General features: G+C 40.9%; 1 protein-coding gene across 3 annotated transcripts; it reads right to left on the bottom strand.

The window, feature by feature from the left end:
• Positions 1-445: 445 nt before the first annotated feature.
• On the bottom strand, positions 446-19,902 carry LOC109851862 (titin homolog). Of its 3 annotated transcripts, XM_020422376.1 has the most exons (7): positions 19,097-19,902; positions 17,793-18,240; positions 17,199-17,299; positions 10,875-16,124; positions 6,618-10,802; positions 5,887-6,380; positions 446-4,525 (listed from the first exon to the last, which is right to left on the bottom strand). In XM_020422376.1, exons 1-7 carry the CDS (start codon positions 19,820-19,822, stop codon positions 1,582-1,584), a joined length of 14,148 nt encoding a protein of 4,715 aa, XP_020277965.1. In that variant the 5' UTR covers positions 19,823-19,902; the 3' UTR covers positions 446-1,581. The 3 variants fall into 3 exon arrangements, with proteins under 3 accessions (XP_020277965.1, XP_020277964.1, XP_020277963.1); XM_020422375.1 differs by having other exon boundaries at positions 5,887-6,338; positions 6,618-16,124; XM_020422374.1 differs by having other exon boundaries at positions 6,618-16,124.
• Positions 19,903-20,110: the final 208 nt, after the last annotated feature.

Consider the following 20,110-nt stretch of genomic DNA (forward strand, 5'->3'; position numbering starts at 1 on the left):
ATTTCACAAATCACGAAAAGCTGATAGAAGCGCGCTAAAAACTCGATTGGACCCGATTTTTTACGTTGTCCGTTCCCAAATAAATCGGTTGTGAATAATCAACCCCTACCTTCTCTTCTTCTCTTTCCACAAAGTGGAAAATTCTACGTACAACTAAATGTTACAAATGTCCTAGTATTGTCTAAGGGTGCTTTCATCATTCTCTGCTACTTCTCACACTCAGTCTATATCGCAAGTACTTGCGATATTTATATATATATATAATATATAATTATATATATATACACACACACATATATGTATAAATATATATAAATATATATATGTAATATATTTATATATATATATATATATACACACACACACATATATATATATGTATAAGTTTTATGTATATCTTCTCTCTTGCAATATATTATATATGTAGTATATTTATATCTTCTCTATATACATACCACATATATAAAATCTTGCAAAAGAATTATATATTATATTTATACTATACACAGTCGGTCACACGAAAGTCTACATATACTAATAAATTTGTAATATTACACAGAAATTACGACAGCTTCGAATCTTTTAGGAATTACGTACCATTTATTAAATTTACTTACAAAAAAATTATATCAATAAACACAAAATAATATTACAAAAACTGTACTACATATAAATAATTATCAATAAACACGAAATAATATTACAAAAATTTACTACATATAGATATCACAGGAATATTAACAATGTTTATATTATTGTTTTAATATTTTGTTAATTTTCTTTTTTAGCATCAATGACGGCATGTGGAGCCTATTTCACAGAAAAATGAAAGATATTTACCTATTTTCAAATTTTTTTTGTAAATTGTAAAGCAAATTCTTTTATATGGTTTCCGGGTCAATCATTTATATCATATCAATGTTTCGTGAACATTTTACGTCACTTCATTAAACACAAACGCGGCTCCAACTCGAAATATGTCGTCGTGTACACAAATTTTTGCTTTTGTGGAAGCATCAAATGTTAGATTTTAAAGAAATTGTACGTCTATATATATATATGTAAACATAAACAATCCTATAATACTATGTATTCTTAAATTATTTTAATTTGTTATTAGATGTAGACGTAGACTTTTGTGACGGACTATATATCCTTGGCGCACGAGACGCGAGTTATTGATTTTTTAATCTTTATACTTTAACGTCAAGCACTTATATACATTTTATATTTTTTTCTTCGCATTTCTTGCATTTGCACCACTTCTATTCGCTCAATATTGATTACAAAATAGAAGAAAAAGAGAACACTGGAATCTAACACAACAAACAATTTGTAGATTTCATTCTAACGCGTCTATTCAAATTGTTACACATAATCGTCATCGATTGCAACGTATAAAACACAATTCAATTTAACTCTCTTTTTCTTCGAAAGAAATTTACAAAATTCTTATATTTCTACTTTTCATCTTTCACGATCTTAGAGAGAGAAAAAAAAAAAAAAAAAACTCAAGTGTCGCACTCTTTGTGTCTATTGAAAGATAATACATGTTTCAGAACTTTAATCATGAAACACGTATCAAGAGGTACTGTTCCGATGCTTTTTGCTCTTCGATTTACCAAGTTCGAACTCATCTTCGCTTCTGCGACGTCTTTCCTTTAGCTGCTTCTCCATCGCCAGCATCGTTATCATTCGTTTGTGGGAATCGCCTACTATCCATCCGTGCTGCTCTTGCCGATCGTCCTCCTCTTCTTCGGGCGCCGGAATAGGTTCCGGCGCTTCCTCCTCATCGCTCGAGCTCGACCAATAATATAACTGAAGAGCAGCGGTACGTTTTCGCCGTCCGATCGCGACTCCGACACCTTCCTCGACCTTGTTCCACGACTTTGTAGTCTTCAATTCTTCATCGTCGGAATCGCGTTTGCCGCTAAATGATTTGCGCTCTTTCAAATCCTTACCCGTGGACGTCTTCTTCGATTTTTCGGCTGATTCTTTGCTCTTTTTACTTGCTGAAGTCTTTCCGTTCTCGGATTTGGAAACTTTCTTTGGCTTGGATGGCAATTTTGAGAGTTTCCTTCGTTTCTCCGAAATTGGCGAGAGACCGTTTTCCACGGTTCTCTCCGTGGCGGGGAAAGCACATTCCGATTTATTAATTTCTTCTAAACTGTTGAAAAGAGACTGACCGATTATCTCTTCAGTATTCTCGTCACCGCTTTTTCTTTGCTTCTCTTTCATCTGGTGTCTCTTCTCTTGATTTAGCTTTAACACGACGTTAGTTTCCGTCGCGTCGTTGTTCAATGCGCTATCGTTTGTGTTTTGCGCGAGAACCTCTTTTCTCTTACCAACCTCTCTTAGAATTTCTTCTTCAATCGCTTTTTGCTCTTTCGCGATCATTTGCTCGTGCTTCTTCTCGAGATATCTCTCCTTCCTCTTTTCCTTCGATTCTCTCTTTTTGCGTGACTTATCGTGATCCCCTTTTCTATTATCTCGCACGTATGTTTCCTCATCCGAGCTGCTTATTTCTGCCAGCAATCCTTGCTTGCCTATCGCGCACTTTCTTTGTCTCCTAGTCGGTTGTAAGTCCATGAGTATTCTCTCTTGTTCTTCCCGCAATTTGTCCAACTGTTGTTGTTTCCTCTTCTTTGACTCTTGCACTTTTCTACTAAGAAACACATGTAGAGGAAGATTGTCAGACTGTTTCTGTGGTTTCTCGTTGCTCGAGAGTTTCTCGGGTAACGTTGGAACATCGTCGTCCGGTTCTTCCTTGTCATTTTGTATTTCCGGGAGACTCAGCTGTTTGTTTTCCGTTTCTTCATTAATGATTCCATCATTCGAAGTTTCGTCCACTCTTTCCGCAGTTTCGTTAATAATGTTATCCATTTGGACTTCCGCATGCACGTTCTTAGACTCAAGATCATGTCCATCCAAGATATCCAAAGCTTCCTCCAAGGGAATCAATTCGTTCTCCGGCGAATAATCATCTTTTGTGGTTTCAGAAACCGTTTCCGTTTGTAGAGTCACATTTTCGTCCAAGACCTGTGCTTCAACTTCGTTGTTCTTCGGGTCTTCGGTTGTCAACATCGGCTCCTCGTTCTCTTCATCCGTTTCCGCATCGGAAGTGTCTTCTCGATACAAATCGTCCAATTCAAACGTTCTCTCGTATTGATTGTCCATGTCGTCGTCGCTATTTCTCACCTCGTCAATCGTTTTTCTTTCATCTATAACCAACGAATGATCCGACATTTCCGATTCCGATTTCGCGACATCGTGATCTTTTTTCATATCATCTTCCCGCACTTCTCGATTTCGCCAATCATTAGCAACTTGATCTCCGTTGTCGAAGTCGAAATCCTTGATTACGTGCTGATCACGATTCGCGTCATCAATCACGTCAAGCGATTTCTTCGGACTCTTTCTAGACTTCAACGAACGTCGTTCACTCGCGATCTCGTAATCGTTTCGCTCGTACTCGCTCTCGGATGTCGACAATTCCGCGAAGAGATTCTGTTTACCCTTCGAACACGTGCGTTGACTCTTCGAGATACCAACACCGACGCCGACATCTTCCGCTTTCGCAGCTGTTCTGAATTCATCCGAGCTGTCGTTCTCATACCACGCATTTCTCGCTCGTTTTTTGGAACTTTTACCTCGTTTCTTAAGTTTGGATTGCTTGACGTTCTGCTCCGTGGACCGTTTCAAGCGTTGCTGTTTCCTCTCGACGAACTCGTCCATCGGACCGGTGATCGAACCGTTAGTCTGCTGTTGTTGTTGTTCTTCGCTCTGGAATGACTTTAAAGCGCCCTTTGTCTTTGGCGCAAATTTCTCTATCTCATAGAACTTATGATCTATTGCAGCGTTCGATTTATTAACGTCCACAATATAATTCGTCTTGTCGTTCTCCAAGGAAGTGTCAAAGTTTTCGTCATTTTTTGTTTTCCAAGTAGACTCGTAATTTTTCTCAACTTGACATCTGTATGACATCACACTCCCCAGAGTCGGTGCCATCTGACTCTCCTCTTCGTCGAATTCGTACACGTCTTTTATCTTTTCTGATTCTCCTTTTCGATCGAAAGACCCGCGACGCTTTTTCTTTTCCATCAAACCTCCAAAGCATTCGTTTCTACGAATCAGAGGAAACTCCTGTTGTTGTTGTTGTTTCTTGCTTTTCTTTGGCTTCCGTTGTTTCTGCGCGTTCGAATTTACAAACGCGGCCTTCGAGCGTTCGTATTCCTTTCTCTCGTTTATTTCTTTCTTACGTTCGAACAGTTCCTTGATAGGATTCCTCGTTTTCTTGGTTGGCGAGTTCTTTACCGTCTCCGACAGCTCTTTCGTTGATCTCTTCGGCGAATCCGTCGTGATGTCTTTCGTCGTCATTGCTGCAGCAACTCCCGCAGTCATCGTCGTCGTAACCGTCTTCACTGATTGATGATTTTTACCGCTGCTCGCAACGTCTTCCGGCGGCGTAGACGTCGGTGCTCGCGCACAAGCCAATTCCGCTAGTAACTTCATCGGAGCAGAGCCACTGCAAAGTGAAATTTGTTAGTAACAACAATTTCGCATGTAGACGTGAATGAGATTGTTCATATATATATATAGAGAGAAACAAGATTCGTTATTAAACCAGTGTGATTACTACGTATAGCTAATTGCATAGAAACTACTGTTGCGTAGATGTTTGCGATCATTGATTAAAAAGCTTTTGCATTTCCACAATGTGTTACCAAATTTAAATTGAACAATGCTGAAAAAAAAATAAAAAATAACTCTTTCTCAACGGTATAATATAAAAATTGAAAAAACGGCTTTTGTAAACATTTTTATAAAATAAATTCAATCCTTAACGATAAATATTCAATTTTTTTTTTTTTTTACACAGAATAGAATCAAATACAGCAAACATCTAGAAAAAAGTATAAAAGTCCAATTACTGATCAATTTTAATTTGTTTCTCTTTATAAAAACGGGAATGTTTATTTCGATTCTTTTTGTGACATATCCTGTAGACATATCCTTCTCTTTGACATGTCTCTTTTTAACAAGAGTACTTCCTGAAGAGAATCTAGTCTGCTATTAGTCTTCCGGGCGAATAATAAATGTCCCATATGCGCTAAGTGCTATATTATACGAGTGCTATATAGGAGGATTCTATATTGCAAAGGCGCTACATGTCGGTGTTGTTGCGGGAGAGATCGTTCATCGCGTATAGGGTGGAGTGACGAGAACGGATCAATACGCAACGCGAACGAATGGGCATCGTTCGACGAGAGAGACGGGTCTCTCGACCATGCTTAGCAAAACCGAGAACCCCGACACGCTCGAATAATTCCCAGCCCGAATGGAAAAGGACGGAGGGCTAACGAGAACAAGTATTACGTGCGCGCATTTTATGTAACACAAAAGTCCGATGAGAAAAGTTTGATATCAAACTTCCCTCTCCGGAAAACCAATCGCAAAAGTCGAACGAATAGATTACACAGGAATGATTTCCCTTTTCTGAAAAAAATACCTCTGTCTTTTATTTGTATGCAGAGCCAATCATGCGCCGCATTTTTAATTTAGCGTAATCGTAGAATTAAATGAAAACAAAACGTATGGTCGCGCGGACGAGTAAACGAGCAATCAACAGGTGTTGAACCGATGCGAAGCTGAAAAATGTGCGTTGATATACGAGATTTGCTTTGAGTAAAATATAGTCAAATAGGTTTTAATCACACTCTAGACATTTCGCGCTGCACATGCATTCTATTCGATCCGATCACGCGCACTTTCGCGCTTTTATATCAAAAACAGATTATTACAAAAGTAAATTTTTAAAAAACCGTCAGAGTGTATACGATGTATCAAAATAAACAACACAAAGCGTTCTTGTGAGCGTTCACTTACTTATGATCATTTTTGCCATTGCTGTGCAATAAATTCGACAGCGCCTTGTCTAACAGACCATCCAGAGTTGAATTCGTCTTATTCTTGTGCCCTAGCGAAGACTTCTGCTCCCTATTCGATCCAATTGAGGCGGATAATTGTTGCTCGTGAATGTTGCTCGAGGAGTACGAGTTACCAACACCGTCTCGTTTGTTATTTTCGAGATGACGCTGATCATCATCGTTGATCTTCTGTCCAAACGTGCTGGCTATCAGATTCTCGCTTTCTCTCATACGCTGCTGAATCTTGTCCCGTAGCTTGTTGTTATACTCAAAAGCTACATCTAAACTATCCTCGTAACACAAATTGTCAACTCGCGACACCCGATCTGGACTGGCCGATCTGCTCGAACGCTCGCTACCGTGCGTTCGATAACTCCTATCGTGACTGTTCATCTCTTCTGAGCCGAGCAACTGAAATATCCAGGTAGAAGAAGATACGTGTTGTTCACATATCTTTTTTTTAAAAAATTAAATGTAATTATTGGTTCACAATTGTAATTTTAAATGATTTCACTTGCTGTTGTAGAAATTAGTTTTGGTTTTCATGCAAATATTATGTACTTTAATTATTCTACAGTTATTGCTGAACGAATTAAAATTGGTAAAGCAATTATTATCACTAAATATCTGTCTCGTATAAAATACATGTACAAAAAAAAAAAGAAAAAATTTCGAAAATTCAATACTTACCTGGTTTACCGACTCCAGAAGACTACCGAGACTGTTCTGGCTCTCCACGTCTCTCCATCGGTCTCTGTTAACCCTTAATCCTTGCGGTTGATCGTTCTGTCGATGATAAGACTCCGAGTGATCCAACTTGATCTTTTTTGCGCCTCTTAATTCGTTCTCGCTAGTGGCCTTCAGTCTCGAACAACATTCGACGAAGAGTTCTTCGTCACAATTGAGTATCTTGCCTTGCAACGGCTCTGTCGTTGACTCGATCTCTCTCGGCACATCCAACGCATTGTCCTCGATCGCGTCCGTAGGCGCGATCGTCACCATGTCTGATCTGTGGCCTGACGATGGCGACCTGATGACGATCTTCTCGCCGGAGAATTCACTCAGGTTTGGTTTTCTAGAGCTGTCGTCGTGCGTCGGAAGTTTTTCTTCTTCTTCGTCCTCTTCCTCAGAGTTTTCTATCGAGCTGTCGGGAGTATCGCGAGCGTACAACGGCGACATTCTTTGTCGTGCCATATCATTGTCGTTTTCTTCCTCTTCGTCTTCCTCTTCTTCATTGTTGTCATCGTCGGACTGTCGAATTGTCTGAGAATTTCTGTCGAAATCATCCAACTGAGTTCTCAGAAGCGATACTTCATCCGCTAAACTACTGTGCGACATCACAGATTCTTCTTCGTCCTTTTCGATCAATTGCCGATCGTTTACTGCGAGATCTTCCTGGTTGAACTTCAGACTTCTCGCTGAACGTTTCCACTCTTCGCTGACCATTTTGCTCTTTCTGGAACCTGGCAATTGGTGGTCTAAATTTGATAACGCGTTATCCTGAACTATATGCTTTGATACAATCGAATCGCTGTAGACCGAAGAGTTGTAAACACTGTCTTTGGAGACGATCAGATGCTTCGACAGATTTCTTGATTCGCTAACAGATAGCGTTTCATGGTTTTGCGTCCCGTTCTTCGTTTTATTTTCTGATGCTATCAGCGATTCGTTATTATGATCTCTTGCGATTTTGTCGTTCGTTTTTGTCCTGCCGACTCTCCTCGTATTGAGATCCTGCGTTTTGCCGATATCCTTTCTGGATTTTCTGCGTTTGGTCGTCGAAAAATACGCAAGTGTAATGTCGTTCTGTCTGTCGACGGCATCCCAGTAAGCTCTCGCCTCCTCGGCTCTGATCTTGCTTCGTCTCCAATTAGGCTTGAATACTCTAAACTGCGACGGTGACAAACGTTCGATAATATCTCGTTTCTTGCGATGGCTGAGATCTTTGTTCGACTTTCTATAAGCGTCATAACCGACTGGAAAATTCTCCCATTCGTCTGAGATTAAATTTCTCTTAGTTTGCTCCTTATTCCATCCTTCCTCGTGATATCTTTTTGATGATTCTTCATCCTTCTCGCAAGAAAGATCATTTTGAAACTGATTTTCCATTTCTTTATTTTTGTCCGCATTTCCATCTTCGTCCGTAACAATCGACGACTCGAAAGTTCTCAGGATTCTCTTGTCCGCCTTGATCTTACTCTCTTTGTATCTGCTGCGCTTGGCCTGATTGAGCAATTCAGTGTGATCTTCGAGTGTTGAATCTGGATCTTTCTCTCGTTTCTTCCGATTCTTCGATTTTCCATGAACCTCGGCATCCTTCTCGATTTTCTTCTTGTGAACTCGCTCAACGTCCTTCTTCGTGTCCGAGTGACGCTTCTTGTCCTTCTTATGTCCATTTACCGAGATCTTCGATCCGCGCGGGCAAGATTTCACATTCGACGCGCTCCTGGACATGTCCGAATCGTCTTCCGATCGCGATACCCAGTCATTCAGCACCTCCTTCATCTTATCGTTCTTCTCGCCGCCGAACACACGGCCGAACACGCTCTTCACGATCTTGTTTTTATTCGTGCAAGCGGACTCGATTTTATCGTCCTCGTTCTCGCTGTCGCTTGACAGTTCGGCGATCTTCGACATCGAGATTCTTTCTCTTTTTCCTTTAGAACTCTTCGACTTCTTACAATCGGATCCTCGTTCTTTGCTCTGCGAGTTTCTGGATGACTTTTTGTTAGATGATTCAAGTCGAATTGTTTTTTCATCGCAAGCAGTGTCGTCCTCTAAATTCTCTATTGTCTCCCGGTGCTGCGATTCGTGAGAATTTACGGCGGGAAGAGATTTGTTATTCTCAGTAATCGATGATGACGATAAGTTTTCATCTTCGCTGCTTTCTGATTCCTCTGAAAGTTTTGCTTTATTTTGAGTCGATTCAATAATTTCTTTTTCTTGCGAAATCACCGTTTCCTCTTCTGTTATTGATCGTTTCTCTTCAGATATTTCCGAGATGTCCGAAAGCTTTTGAACTTCAGAACTCTCATCTTCGTCGAGTCCGTCTGTTTTGACTCCGACCGATGGCAAATGATTGATGGAGATTGATACTTCTTCAGTAATTTGAATCGGCGAAGATGATACAGGTGAAAGTTGTTTAGCAGTTGAGTCAGATAAAACATCTTCTTTTACTTCGTCGTGATTAGATTCGTTTTGCGATATAAATTCTGCATCATCATCACGTGCATTTAATTTCGACAATATCGATTCGTCAACATCATCCTCGTCTTTTTCCGACGAAACAAGAATCGCATTGTCGCAATCCTTCGCGAGTGTGATATCAACTGTTTTCGCAAACTGCTCTGCCGACTGCATCGATTGATTTTCGGAAGTGTTTTCCAGCTCAGTATTCTGAATCTTTTCGACATTTACTAGATTCTTCTCGGTTTCCGACAAATGCAATTTCAAGATTTCATCGTTAATGGCTGGCGTCATCAGAGGAACAACCGGAACAACTTTTTCGACGATTGTTGTTTCGCAACAACTCGTATCAATCTGATTTGCGGTTTCTTCCGTTGTTTGGCTGTTTGTTTTCAACGATTCGTAGCAATCGCTGTCTGCTTTCACCGAAGAACTGCCTGCAATTTGTGCGAGATTCTTCCTAGGCCTGCCTCTACGTTTAGGAGGCTGAATATTCGCGTCAACATGCAACTGCTTGCCGATGTCGTCGAGATTCTCTTTGGCTTGTGAACTTGGGTTTTGATCCTTAAGATTTGATTCCTCTATGTCGCTCGTAACGACAACACTGTTTTCTTTGACTTCAGATTCCGTCCGAACTGCAGTATCAATTTGATCTTTAAGTCTCGGTCTTCCACGTTTTCTTTTTCTAGTTTCATTGGTCGCTTTCGGCTTTGCGGCTTCCTGAGAGATATTATCTTCATTAACACGCACAGCTTCTGATAAGGCATCTTCGTTCGTTTCCTTCTCCGTTTTGTACTGATTACAACTTTCTGTTTCGTCACTAACGTCCATAGAAATGTCCATAAAATACACGTCAGCTTCGACATCAGACTCTTCGTAATGCTGAATATGTTTACTTCTTCTTGGTCTCAGACTGAACCGACTTGACTCGGTCGAAGTTTGATTTTCTTCCTTTTCCTCGTTGTCCAACGTAGAGAGCTTTCTTGCGCGTCTAGAAGTTCTCGTGGATTCTGTGTGCTGTTCGGTTGTCATATCGATGTCGCAAGCTGATGATGTACAATCCGTCGCGTCATTCAAAAAGTTGACAAGTAATTCTGCCTGATTCTCGGTCTTTTCCTCGACCGTTTCCGAAATTTCTTTCGTCAAACTGGAAGACAACGACGAAATCCGCACGGCGTCATTAGCCGAATTTGTGAACTCGTTCGAGATGTCTTTCGACTTTTCCAGTTCAGGAGAATCTAACAACAGATGTTCATCTGCTAGATTCTTCTTTTTCTTGGTTCGCTTTTTATCGCCGTTCTTGCCTCGTACCGAGTCCTCGTGCTTCTTCTCAATCGGTTTGATTGGGGTCGGCTTCTCTGGCGTTATGTGATCGGTCAGAACGTATTCGTCATGGCTCATGTTCTCGGTGATCTTGCAGATTTCCTCGTCCAACAACTTGTCCTCCAACGTTTCCTGCTTTGCCGCTTCGAGATTCATCACAGAAGTCGTCGATTCAGCACTGGTTGCGTAAGACGCGTAATTTTCGTACGACTCTAAAGATTTCCGGATGATTTCAGAAGGTTTGACATCTTCCGGAACACTCTTCTGCTGGTCGCTCGCTTGATCATTCTCGGCATTAGTGATTTCTTCGTCACTCTTGAACACGGTATCGATGGCGAGTTGAATTTTATCCTTGGATTTTTCCATCTGCAACAGATGCCACTGCGATAGCGTGTGCTTCTTCAAGGAACTCTTACGGGTAAAGCTAGTGGCACATACTTCACAGAAAAACTTGGCCGCTTCTTTTGTCAGTTTCTTCCTCTTCTCCACAATCATAATCTCGCCGGTCTTCTTGTGTACCACCACAAAGTTGTCGGCCGCGCGTTTCTTCAGGGTAACCGAGTCATCAAGAGAATCGGGATCGTTCGACGCCGCGGGCACATTTTCCGACGAGTCTTTGTTCGCGGAATCGTCCACAGAATCATCCGTCACAGGTTTGTTTGTGTCTTTGTTTTGCACATCTGAAGACTTGTCAGCAAGTTCGAATTCCCGTTCGATGTTCTCCAAGACTTTCGTGTTCTCTAACGAAGCTTGAATGTCCATCAGAGCGTCGATATCGTCTACATCCGAGAGATCGAGATGCTCGTCACACAGCGACTCTCTTTTATTCTTCTCTTCATGCATATTGCTCTTCGAAAATTCCGATTCCGCAACAAAAGAATCTGCTCGCGCATCATCGCAAGTCTCTTCCTTTTCCTTTCTCTTCTTCTTCGCAAATCGCTTCTTTCTGAAATAACTAGATTCGCTGGCGCACGAATTCTCCGACAGATCGTCCGTGCTTTCTCCCTGATTTCGTGTGCCGGAATTGACGAGATCTTCATTCGAGAGTTGTATCCTCCTTCGAGATCTTGTAACAGTCGAAGCAAACTCGATTGAACTCGATGAGCTCGACCTCTCAAACTTATTTGTATCTAATTGTTCCTCAATAACGCATTTCTCCGTTTCTTCTTGTTCTTTGGTTTTTTCTATGTTAGATACTTCCTTTTCCGCGCGATCTTCACTTGTTCGTGACTCTTCGACAACATTCCCGCCGTTCCAACGACCTTCTTCCGGCAACGACTTTTTCCTCGAGCCTCGTTTCTTTGTGTTCTGCAACAAATCCTTCACTTCCGGTATTTTAAAGTGTTCCGGGCTAGCAGATAGTTGTTCGTTAGACTCTACAATGCCAGTCTCTTCAAGCTTTGAAATAAGTTCGACAGGCTCGTCTACGGGTAGTTCGAGATGCTCGTCAGCTAATGATTTCTTCTTCGCACTACGTTTCCTCTTAGTTTTTGAAGATATCGAATTGACATGATCTGTATTTTGTGCTTCTTCCTGTTTCTTGCACACTGTTTCTTGCACCGAAGAATAAGATTGTTCCAATAAAGCGCTTGTATCTTCGGTAATGGTCCCAACTTTCATCAATTGCTGATCAGTCAATCCCAAAGTATCTTTTTCCTCAGCAGACAATAATAATGACTTTTCAGACTCATCAGCAGACTTCATTGAAGTTTCAAAAAGATCTGTATTAGTATTTTCCGGAAAAATTGCAGATTGACGCGATTTTCTTCTCGACGTGTACCGAGACGTAGATTCACTCGTGTCAGTTTGATCCATTTTCTTGATTATATCTGCAGAGATCTTTTCGTTCTCCGTGCTGTTCTTCGAAAATAATTTCGAAGAATCGACATTTTCGTCCGACACTTCCTTCGATAGAACATCGGCAACGGTAGCTTCTTGTTCAGACATTAATTTGTCAGCGGATTCTTTAAAATTCGATACTGATTTTGCGTCTTCTGTAATATTATCGGATTTCTCTAATTTTAGTTTATCATCACATTCCGCGAGGTTTTCTTCCAAACTTAACGTCTTCAAGTTACCTTCGACAGTTTTGCTCTCACTGTTGTGTTGAATCTTCTCGAAGTCAACATCTTCGTTTGAAGATTTCGTAATATCTAGATTTTGTTCGGTAATTCCGTTTACAACGTCGGACTCTTCTGATTTAGAGATGAGCGTGTCGTCAAAGTGTGATTTCTTTTGTGTTATATTTTCTTCAGCAACAAGCTCTTCAACAACTTCCGTCGATTTCCGTTTGCTTTTTCTGGGCCAGCTCGCGTCTTCTAGCGATCTTTTGTTGGATTTTCTTCTAGATTTCTTAAGTCTTCCCTTTTTCTCAAGTTTTTCTAAACTTTTATTCTGTGGCGAAGCTTCCGTCGAATTGTTTGCCAGTGGTAATGAAGCCTCTGTTATAACGATTGCTTCTTCATTTGTTGTCACTTTATTCTCGCAGGATTCGATCTGCGATTCGTCAACAGAAGAGTGTATCGCATCCACGTTATCATCGCTCCTTGTTTCAATATTTGAGGCACTGTTTATTTTAACTTCTTTCTCGCTCTGAATCTGCGTTTCAATCTGCACTACCAAATTCTCTTCAATGTTATCTTGAACCTTATCTTGAAGCATTAAATCATTAGAACGTTCGGGAGCGGCACTTTCGACATTAATTTTATCGTCTTCCAACGGGCGAACTTTAAGATTAGTAGTAATCGGCGATTCTTTATCGTGAGATGTGTTTATCGCATTTTTATTATTATCTTTTTCCAAAGCGTGGCTCGGCGTCTCGCCGGCATTTTCGCTCTCCGCATTATCAACTAAAGTAGGTCCAACTTCGTTGAGAATACTGGTCAGTTCTTCAGCCGCGGAATCCAGCAGAGAACCTACTTCGTTCTCCAGCATAGCGTCCTTCTGTTTGGCTATCTTCGATACAATCTTCTCCAGAAAAGAACCCTTGCCCTTTGGTTTTCGTCTAGATAGATCGAGAATAATGTCGTTAGCTGGCGATCGCGCCTTAGCGTTCACACTCTTCTGAGCTACAAAAGCGTCATCTTGTACCTTCTCGGAACTGGAACGAGTGTTCTTTTCATCGTTCGCATGGTGGTCATCAGTCGCGCTTGTTGCTGTAACGATCGCATTCTCTGAGGATTCCTGCTCGCTTCTAGCAAGAACCGGTAACTCATTAAACGCCGAGTCCGCTGCGATTACGTTGCCTTCGCCGCCTCTCGGTTGTTGCGTGCTTCCGTTGCGCGTCACTCTATCCGGATTATCCAGACTAGTCTGCACCGTAAGCACCTGCACGCTCTGCTGCTGCGCCTCTATCGGGATGTTCATGCCTTCCGTCAAAATACCGATTACATTGTTCAGAGATCTCTTTCTCGATGATCTCTCGCGGCGAACACCCCACGTTTTCTTAGGCCGCGTTGCTTTTAATTTGCTCACAGAGATCTCAAGTGAGTTCTCTTTGCCGCTGTCGACGGATAAATTCGTTTCCGACTGCAAATGATTTAAATTTATGTTCGTCATCGCCGAATCCGAACGATTGTCGGTATTACTATCACTATTAGCGTCATCGATTTTGTTTTCGTCAATTTTCTCGATTGCTTCGTCGATTTCTTTCTCAACTTGTTTTTCGTTAAATGTAACATTTTCAATGTTGTTTTGTTCTTCTTTCGCGTGCGCGTTAGTTTCTTCAGCTTCATTACTCGATTTGTTGCGACTGCGACGTTTTCCCGACAAGCTATTGTCTTTTCGGAAGCTATCATTTCGAATTTCTGAGGAAGACTCACTTTTAACATCGACCAACGATCGTCTCGTTTGCTTGTTGTCGATTTTAGTTTCGACATCCGAACTGTCGCTGATCTCCTTTGCTTTCACACTCGCTCGACTATCTCTTTTACCATGATTTTTTTCATTCTGCGACACGTTACTAACAGGATCTTTGTCCTGGATTGTTTCGGTCACTTTATCGTCGTTCTTTTTCTCGATATTCTTCCTAGACGATTTTCTGACTGTCTCAATTTTTTCTTTTTTACTTACACCCTTCGAGCCGTCCTGTTCATCATCGATTTCCCGCGTAATCTTGTCGCTTGTTTGAGGTGTTTTCAATTTTGGTGTCGAGTATCTCAAACTACGTTTCAAGCCGGCGTCGTTAGATGCAAGTTCCAGCGTATTCAGTAAATCCTCTGTGCTGACCGAACCCAGCAACTTCTTCACCTCGAACGGAATGTCTCGTGTCACGGAATCTTTTTCTGTTTTCGTTTTCGAGGTGCTTCGCATTTCCTTCGTCCCTTCTTCTTTCTTTGATTTTAATTCTCTTCTGGTGTTCGTCTCATCCTTGGATGTTCCTTCTTGTTTGTTATTTTCGCTGTTATTGGTATTTTTGACAGGTAAGCTCTTCCTGCTCCTTGTTCTTCCTTGCTTCGGCATTTTATTCTTGAAATCCTCGTTTTCTTTGGACGTATCGATTTCCTTCCGCTTCGTTATATCTCTCGCTTCTTGTTTCGGTTTTCTTCCTCTCGTTGATTTTTGCTCTTTTGTACATTTTTCTGATACAATCTCAACATTACTGTCAGCCTCGATGTTATCTTCTTTCTCTTTTGAGACGCATTTTATAGAACTTCGTGACGCTTTCTGATCCTGAAGAGATATCGACGATGTCGCCGGCGATAAAATAGGCAAATCGTTTGCTGACTTGTCGGCGTATTCTTCATTAGAAGAGACGATCTGCGCGACTGGTTCCAAAGTCGGCATTTTGTCACTGTCCGATGACAACCGAGTGACTCTTCGCGGCGGTTGCACCTCGGTTTTCTTTGACTTTTGCGTCGCCTTGAGTTTTATTTTGATTTCAGTAGAGTCAGCAGGTTTCTGCTTCCCCTCGTCAGTTTTCGCTTCCGACATTTTTGCCGATGAATCCTTGTTTGGATTGCGGGCAAACTTGCCGTCTTGCGAACGGAGTTGAGACTTTGCCTTGATAGAAGCGTTCATAGATGCTACCGGGTCAACAGAACGTTTCATCTTTAACATGCGCTGCGCCGATTTATTCTTATTCTTTATGCCGGGAGTCGGCGGTTTCTTACTGTCGGGACTGACGCCATCTTTATCGATCGCTCTCACAATCGTCTTTGTATTCTTTGGTGTATTCTTTGGAGAGAATGTTTCCTCGTCGTTCGCATCGTCCTTCGTCTCCAACGTAGTCACGCACTTGAGCTTGCCTTTGGATTTCACATTCGCCAGCTTGTCGCTGCTTTTGCTCGGAAACTGTGAAGTAACGATCAATCCCATTTTCGTTTTCACATTTCTCTTCTTGCCGAGTACCCTCGGACGTCCAACGAGTCTTGGCCGAACAATCTTGTTGTCCACATTCGAAATTTTGTTATCGACGGTCCTCAATGAGCTCTCGTTTATCTCTTTGGTGTCTCTCTTACCTTCATCACCGATTTCGGCATTCTTATCACTATTGCCATTCGATTTTTTCTCGACTTCATGACATTTCCTCACGACACTTTCGATCGCCGCAGTGATATTATCGTTTCGACACCGATTACGTTGGATCGACTTGGCGTTCTTCAACAACTTGTTTCTCAGAGCGGCTTTGTTGCGCGAAATTCGTGACGAGTCGTCGCCGATTATATGAGATCTCGTTCTGGTCTGCACCTGTTTCAACAAAGCCCAAATATGCTGCTACAACGAATGATTCCTATTTTTTTTTTAAGATGGTTCATCACAATTTGAATCTACTAAAGACAAGATTTCAAGGAATCGAAGCATCAAAGATCTTAGAAGTTTTATGAAAAAAAAAATCTAACAATAAAATAGCGGCAGCGTGAAAATTATCCTGCTTATGCGATTGTGTACACAATCGTGTGAATGTACATCTACTTTTCGACCAATACACATGTCAACTAATCGATGCCTCCGCTCGTGTGCGACGAGGCGCGCAAGGCAATAAAGTTTCATAATTATTTCGACGAGTCTCGAGGTTTTCCGACCATCTCTCGATTATTTAATATTCTCTCAGTTTTTATCTGACGATATAAACGTTCTCTATTGTTTATGTGTAATTTGTCTTTATAACTTTGCAAACTTGTGTTCAAAGGAACTTCATTAATTTCTGTTAGTCTCATTTTTTATTCACCAATGTACATGTAAATTACGTAACTAGTCAGATTTATTATTTTATTAAATTTTTCTTTTCATCATTGCATGTATTTTAGTGTATTTTTCACTAATAAAGATCTTATTAACGGCAGAAACGTTTGAAGAGACTTGAAGATATATACGTATACACAAGAGAAACTTACATAATGTAACAACCATTTTGCTCGTGTATTTAATCTACTTTTTCTACTTGTGTTTTTAAGTTTCTGTTTAAAGCATGAATAAAAACTTTAGTAATGTTTCTTAATTAAAAAAAAAATAAAACCAAGCGTTATTTATTAATATAATACATAAAAGAAAACTTATGACATGATTAATAAAATTATGTTTAATTTGGCATAAAGTGTTTTAATTTTCAAGACTTAATATCACGGGAATTATGTACGTATATATAGTACTCATTACACAAGTCGGTTATTACACTGTGTGAATGCCCTAGTTAAATTAGCCATAAATATAACTAGTGTCTCTAATACTCTTTATGATTCTAATATTGACTCAAGTTTAATATTACAAGAGTATATTATTGAGACACAGTAGTCATTGTTCCACATGATTAAACACACTTACATTTCGTAGTTTTCCCTGCGTTCGTATCGCACTATCCTGCAAAACTTTCCTCGTAGTCCTTTTAGGTGGTAGATTGGCAAGCATTTTCTGAATACTCTCACCTGAGAAACAAAATTCCCTCTATCGAAGAGCTACAAGGACGACGATTCTAAAATATTTTTTTAAGATACAGATATAAAAAAGTTAAATTTTGTTCAAAAATTCAAAAACTTTATTATTATTTAAATGTTAAAATTTGCACGAGCAAAAAACATATAATATGTATCTTACATTTACTTCAAAGAAATATATATTTTTTGCAATTTTTAAAGATACATACATACGTATATATATATATATATACGTGTGTATATATATATATATATATATATATACACACTAGTTTCATTAAAATTACAGTCTATTGTGATTACATAAAGAAATTTCTTTCTTTCTGGTTTTTTGTGTTTTTTAAAACTTGTTTACTCAGAACACAAGGTAAGAAGTGATACGAGAAGCTGAAGTGACTTCGTAGTATCATATCGTACCAAGTACGAAAGTTCGTCAAGTTCTCTCTAGTGTTGACGCGCGAAAAAACACGAAGTGCAATCTTACGGTCACTTGGTCGAATTCTGGGTCCGGTCGGTGTCGTCTGTTTCTCTTTGGGTCTATCCACGTTCTCTCTGATGCGCGGTTGAGGCGTCTGAGAGTTTTGTATGTTCCTCTTCATGCCGCGCTGACGTCGCCGACGACTGCGACTGCCGAACGGCCGCCACTTGCATTTCTTCTTTCCGCTTCCGGTGAGGCCGAGCAACCAGGCATGATCGCCGCCGCACTCCAACATGTGCCGATGCAGCTCGGCCACACTCAGGCAGTTCTTGGCGCACTTGGTGCACACAGTTTCCGTCGGCACAGCATGTTGCGCCTCGTCGCTAGCCGGGCATCGCCCTGGCAGATACAGGTATTGATAGTGTTCTCGCTGCTCGTCGACCAACTCAAAATGCGAGCATAGAACACGTGGATGCACCAAAGCCTTGTGTTCTTCCATCTCTTTCAGCGTTACCTGCACATTTCCAAAACAACGGCTGTTCAAGTTATGATAAGTTACGGTTCATTTCGATCGATAGAACTACGTGATATTTCTGGTGTAAAGAGATTATTATTACATGTGAGGTCGCGTGAGATCTCCCGCTAAATTTTCCTATGAAATTTTAAGACAGATGGAAAATTCCACGGAAGATTCGCGAAAACTGAACTATTATTTCTTCCACAGTTGAAACTTGGAATAAAGACGTTCTAATTTTATTTAGCGACATGGATTGCATTTGATAAATTTATTCGTTTCGTTTTTAATAGTCCATAAAAGCAAATTATACGAATGAGTCGGCGATTTGGACGACTCGCTCGCAAGCACTTACCATCAATGTATCGCGCGAATGTCAAAGATCAAGTACGCTTGATAAACTATCGAGCATATATACGGATAAACTACTTACGCACCGTACAAATGAAATGCACCGTTTTGCCACGCGACCGCGCCAAAAATGTGCTGTATTCTCGAAATAAGATTATAATTCACAAGTCCTCTTAACAGGTGTTCTTGAATAATTACTTCTTTTTAATTTTGCTGGAGTGTATTTTTGGAATAAAGTTAAAAATATGTTCTTTTTCTTTGTTTGTCAACAAACTTCAGAAATAATTGACATTCTCATTAAGAAAACAAATATCTAATTGTCTTTCAGAAGAAATATTTCCTATTTCTTTCTTAAACTGAATACAAATTTTTTATGTACTCTTTTAGAAGAAAATATTGTAAAAATAAGTTGATAATTTATTTTAGTGATAACACAGTGTTTATAGATTTTGTTTTCGATTAAAAATGCAAAGAGAAAATTACAAAATTAAAATTGTATACTCACGTGTTTGGAAGCGCAAGCGCCACAAATGTAGATTCGTTTTCTCGACCACTCGCCGCTCAGTTCTACGAAAGCACTTTCCCGAGCGATAGTGATCTCGTCGCTTTGTTCACGTTTTCTCAGTCTCATAAAATCGGCGAATTCAGAACTGAATTCTGTACCAATAGTCGCGGATAGCGACAATTCTTCTGTTTCTTTCTTGGTTTCGCTTGGAGGTAGTTCAACAGAATCGCAGCAGACAGTGTCGAGAATTGTGGAAGTCGTGTTCAACTCGCAGCTGCCGTCGGCCTTGTCCTGATTACCCGCACTGACAACGGGTTCAAGTTCCTTATCCCGAAGAGACACGTCCGTGGTCTCACAGGGAACCGACAGCGTCTGACGAAGTCTGGTGAGACGTTCCTTAATCAATTGTTGCTTTTTCCTGAGCGACAGTTGCGTGGAAATGTCAAATTTGCTGAGGTCCTTGATCGAGCTCGTCCACTGTTCCTTGCCGTCGTATTTGCGCGGGAAATTATATTTTTCAAAAGAAACTCTGCGCGGCCGCGAACCGCTGCTGGTCTTACAAGCCTTCTGAGCGTACTCGCTTGAGTTTTCATATTCTTCGCCGGTCGAATAGTCCTTGTTATAGACCGGCGTCGCCGCGGTTAGCGAGATATCAATGGGTAATTGAATTTGATTAACGCTGTGCTCATAGTACGATTGTTGCTGCTGCGACTTCGGTTCTGCCATTGTCGTTGTCGCCGTCGTATTTGTGGCAGCTATCGACGACAACGACGACAACGATGACGACGATGACGACGACGACGACGATGACGACGGCGACGGCGACGGCGACGACGACGACGACGACGACGACGACGACGACGACAACGACGACGATGACGACGATGACAACGACGACGATGACGACGACGACGACAACGACGACGTCGGACTGCTCATCGTCTGTAGCTTGCCGTCTAGATGATGCAATAGATTTTCCCGAATGTTGCAACTCACGTTGCTGTAGAAAGAATT

The sequence above is a fragment of the Pseudomyrmex gracilis genome, unplaced genomic scaffold, assembly GCF_002006095.1.
Source record: "Pseudomyrmex gracilis isolate BER0280 unplaced genomic scaffold, ASM200609v1 scaffold_21, whole genome shotgun sequence".
Taxonomy (NCBI): Eukaryota; Metazoa; Arthropoda; class Insecta; order Hymenoptera; family Formicidae; genus Pseudomyrmex; species Pseudomyrmex gracilis.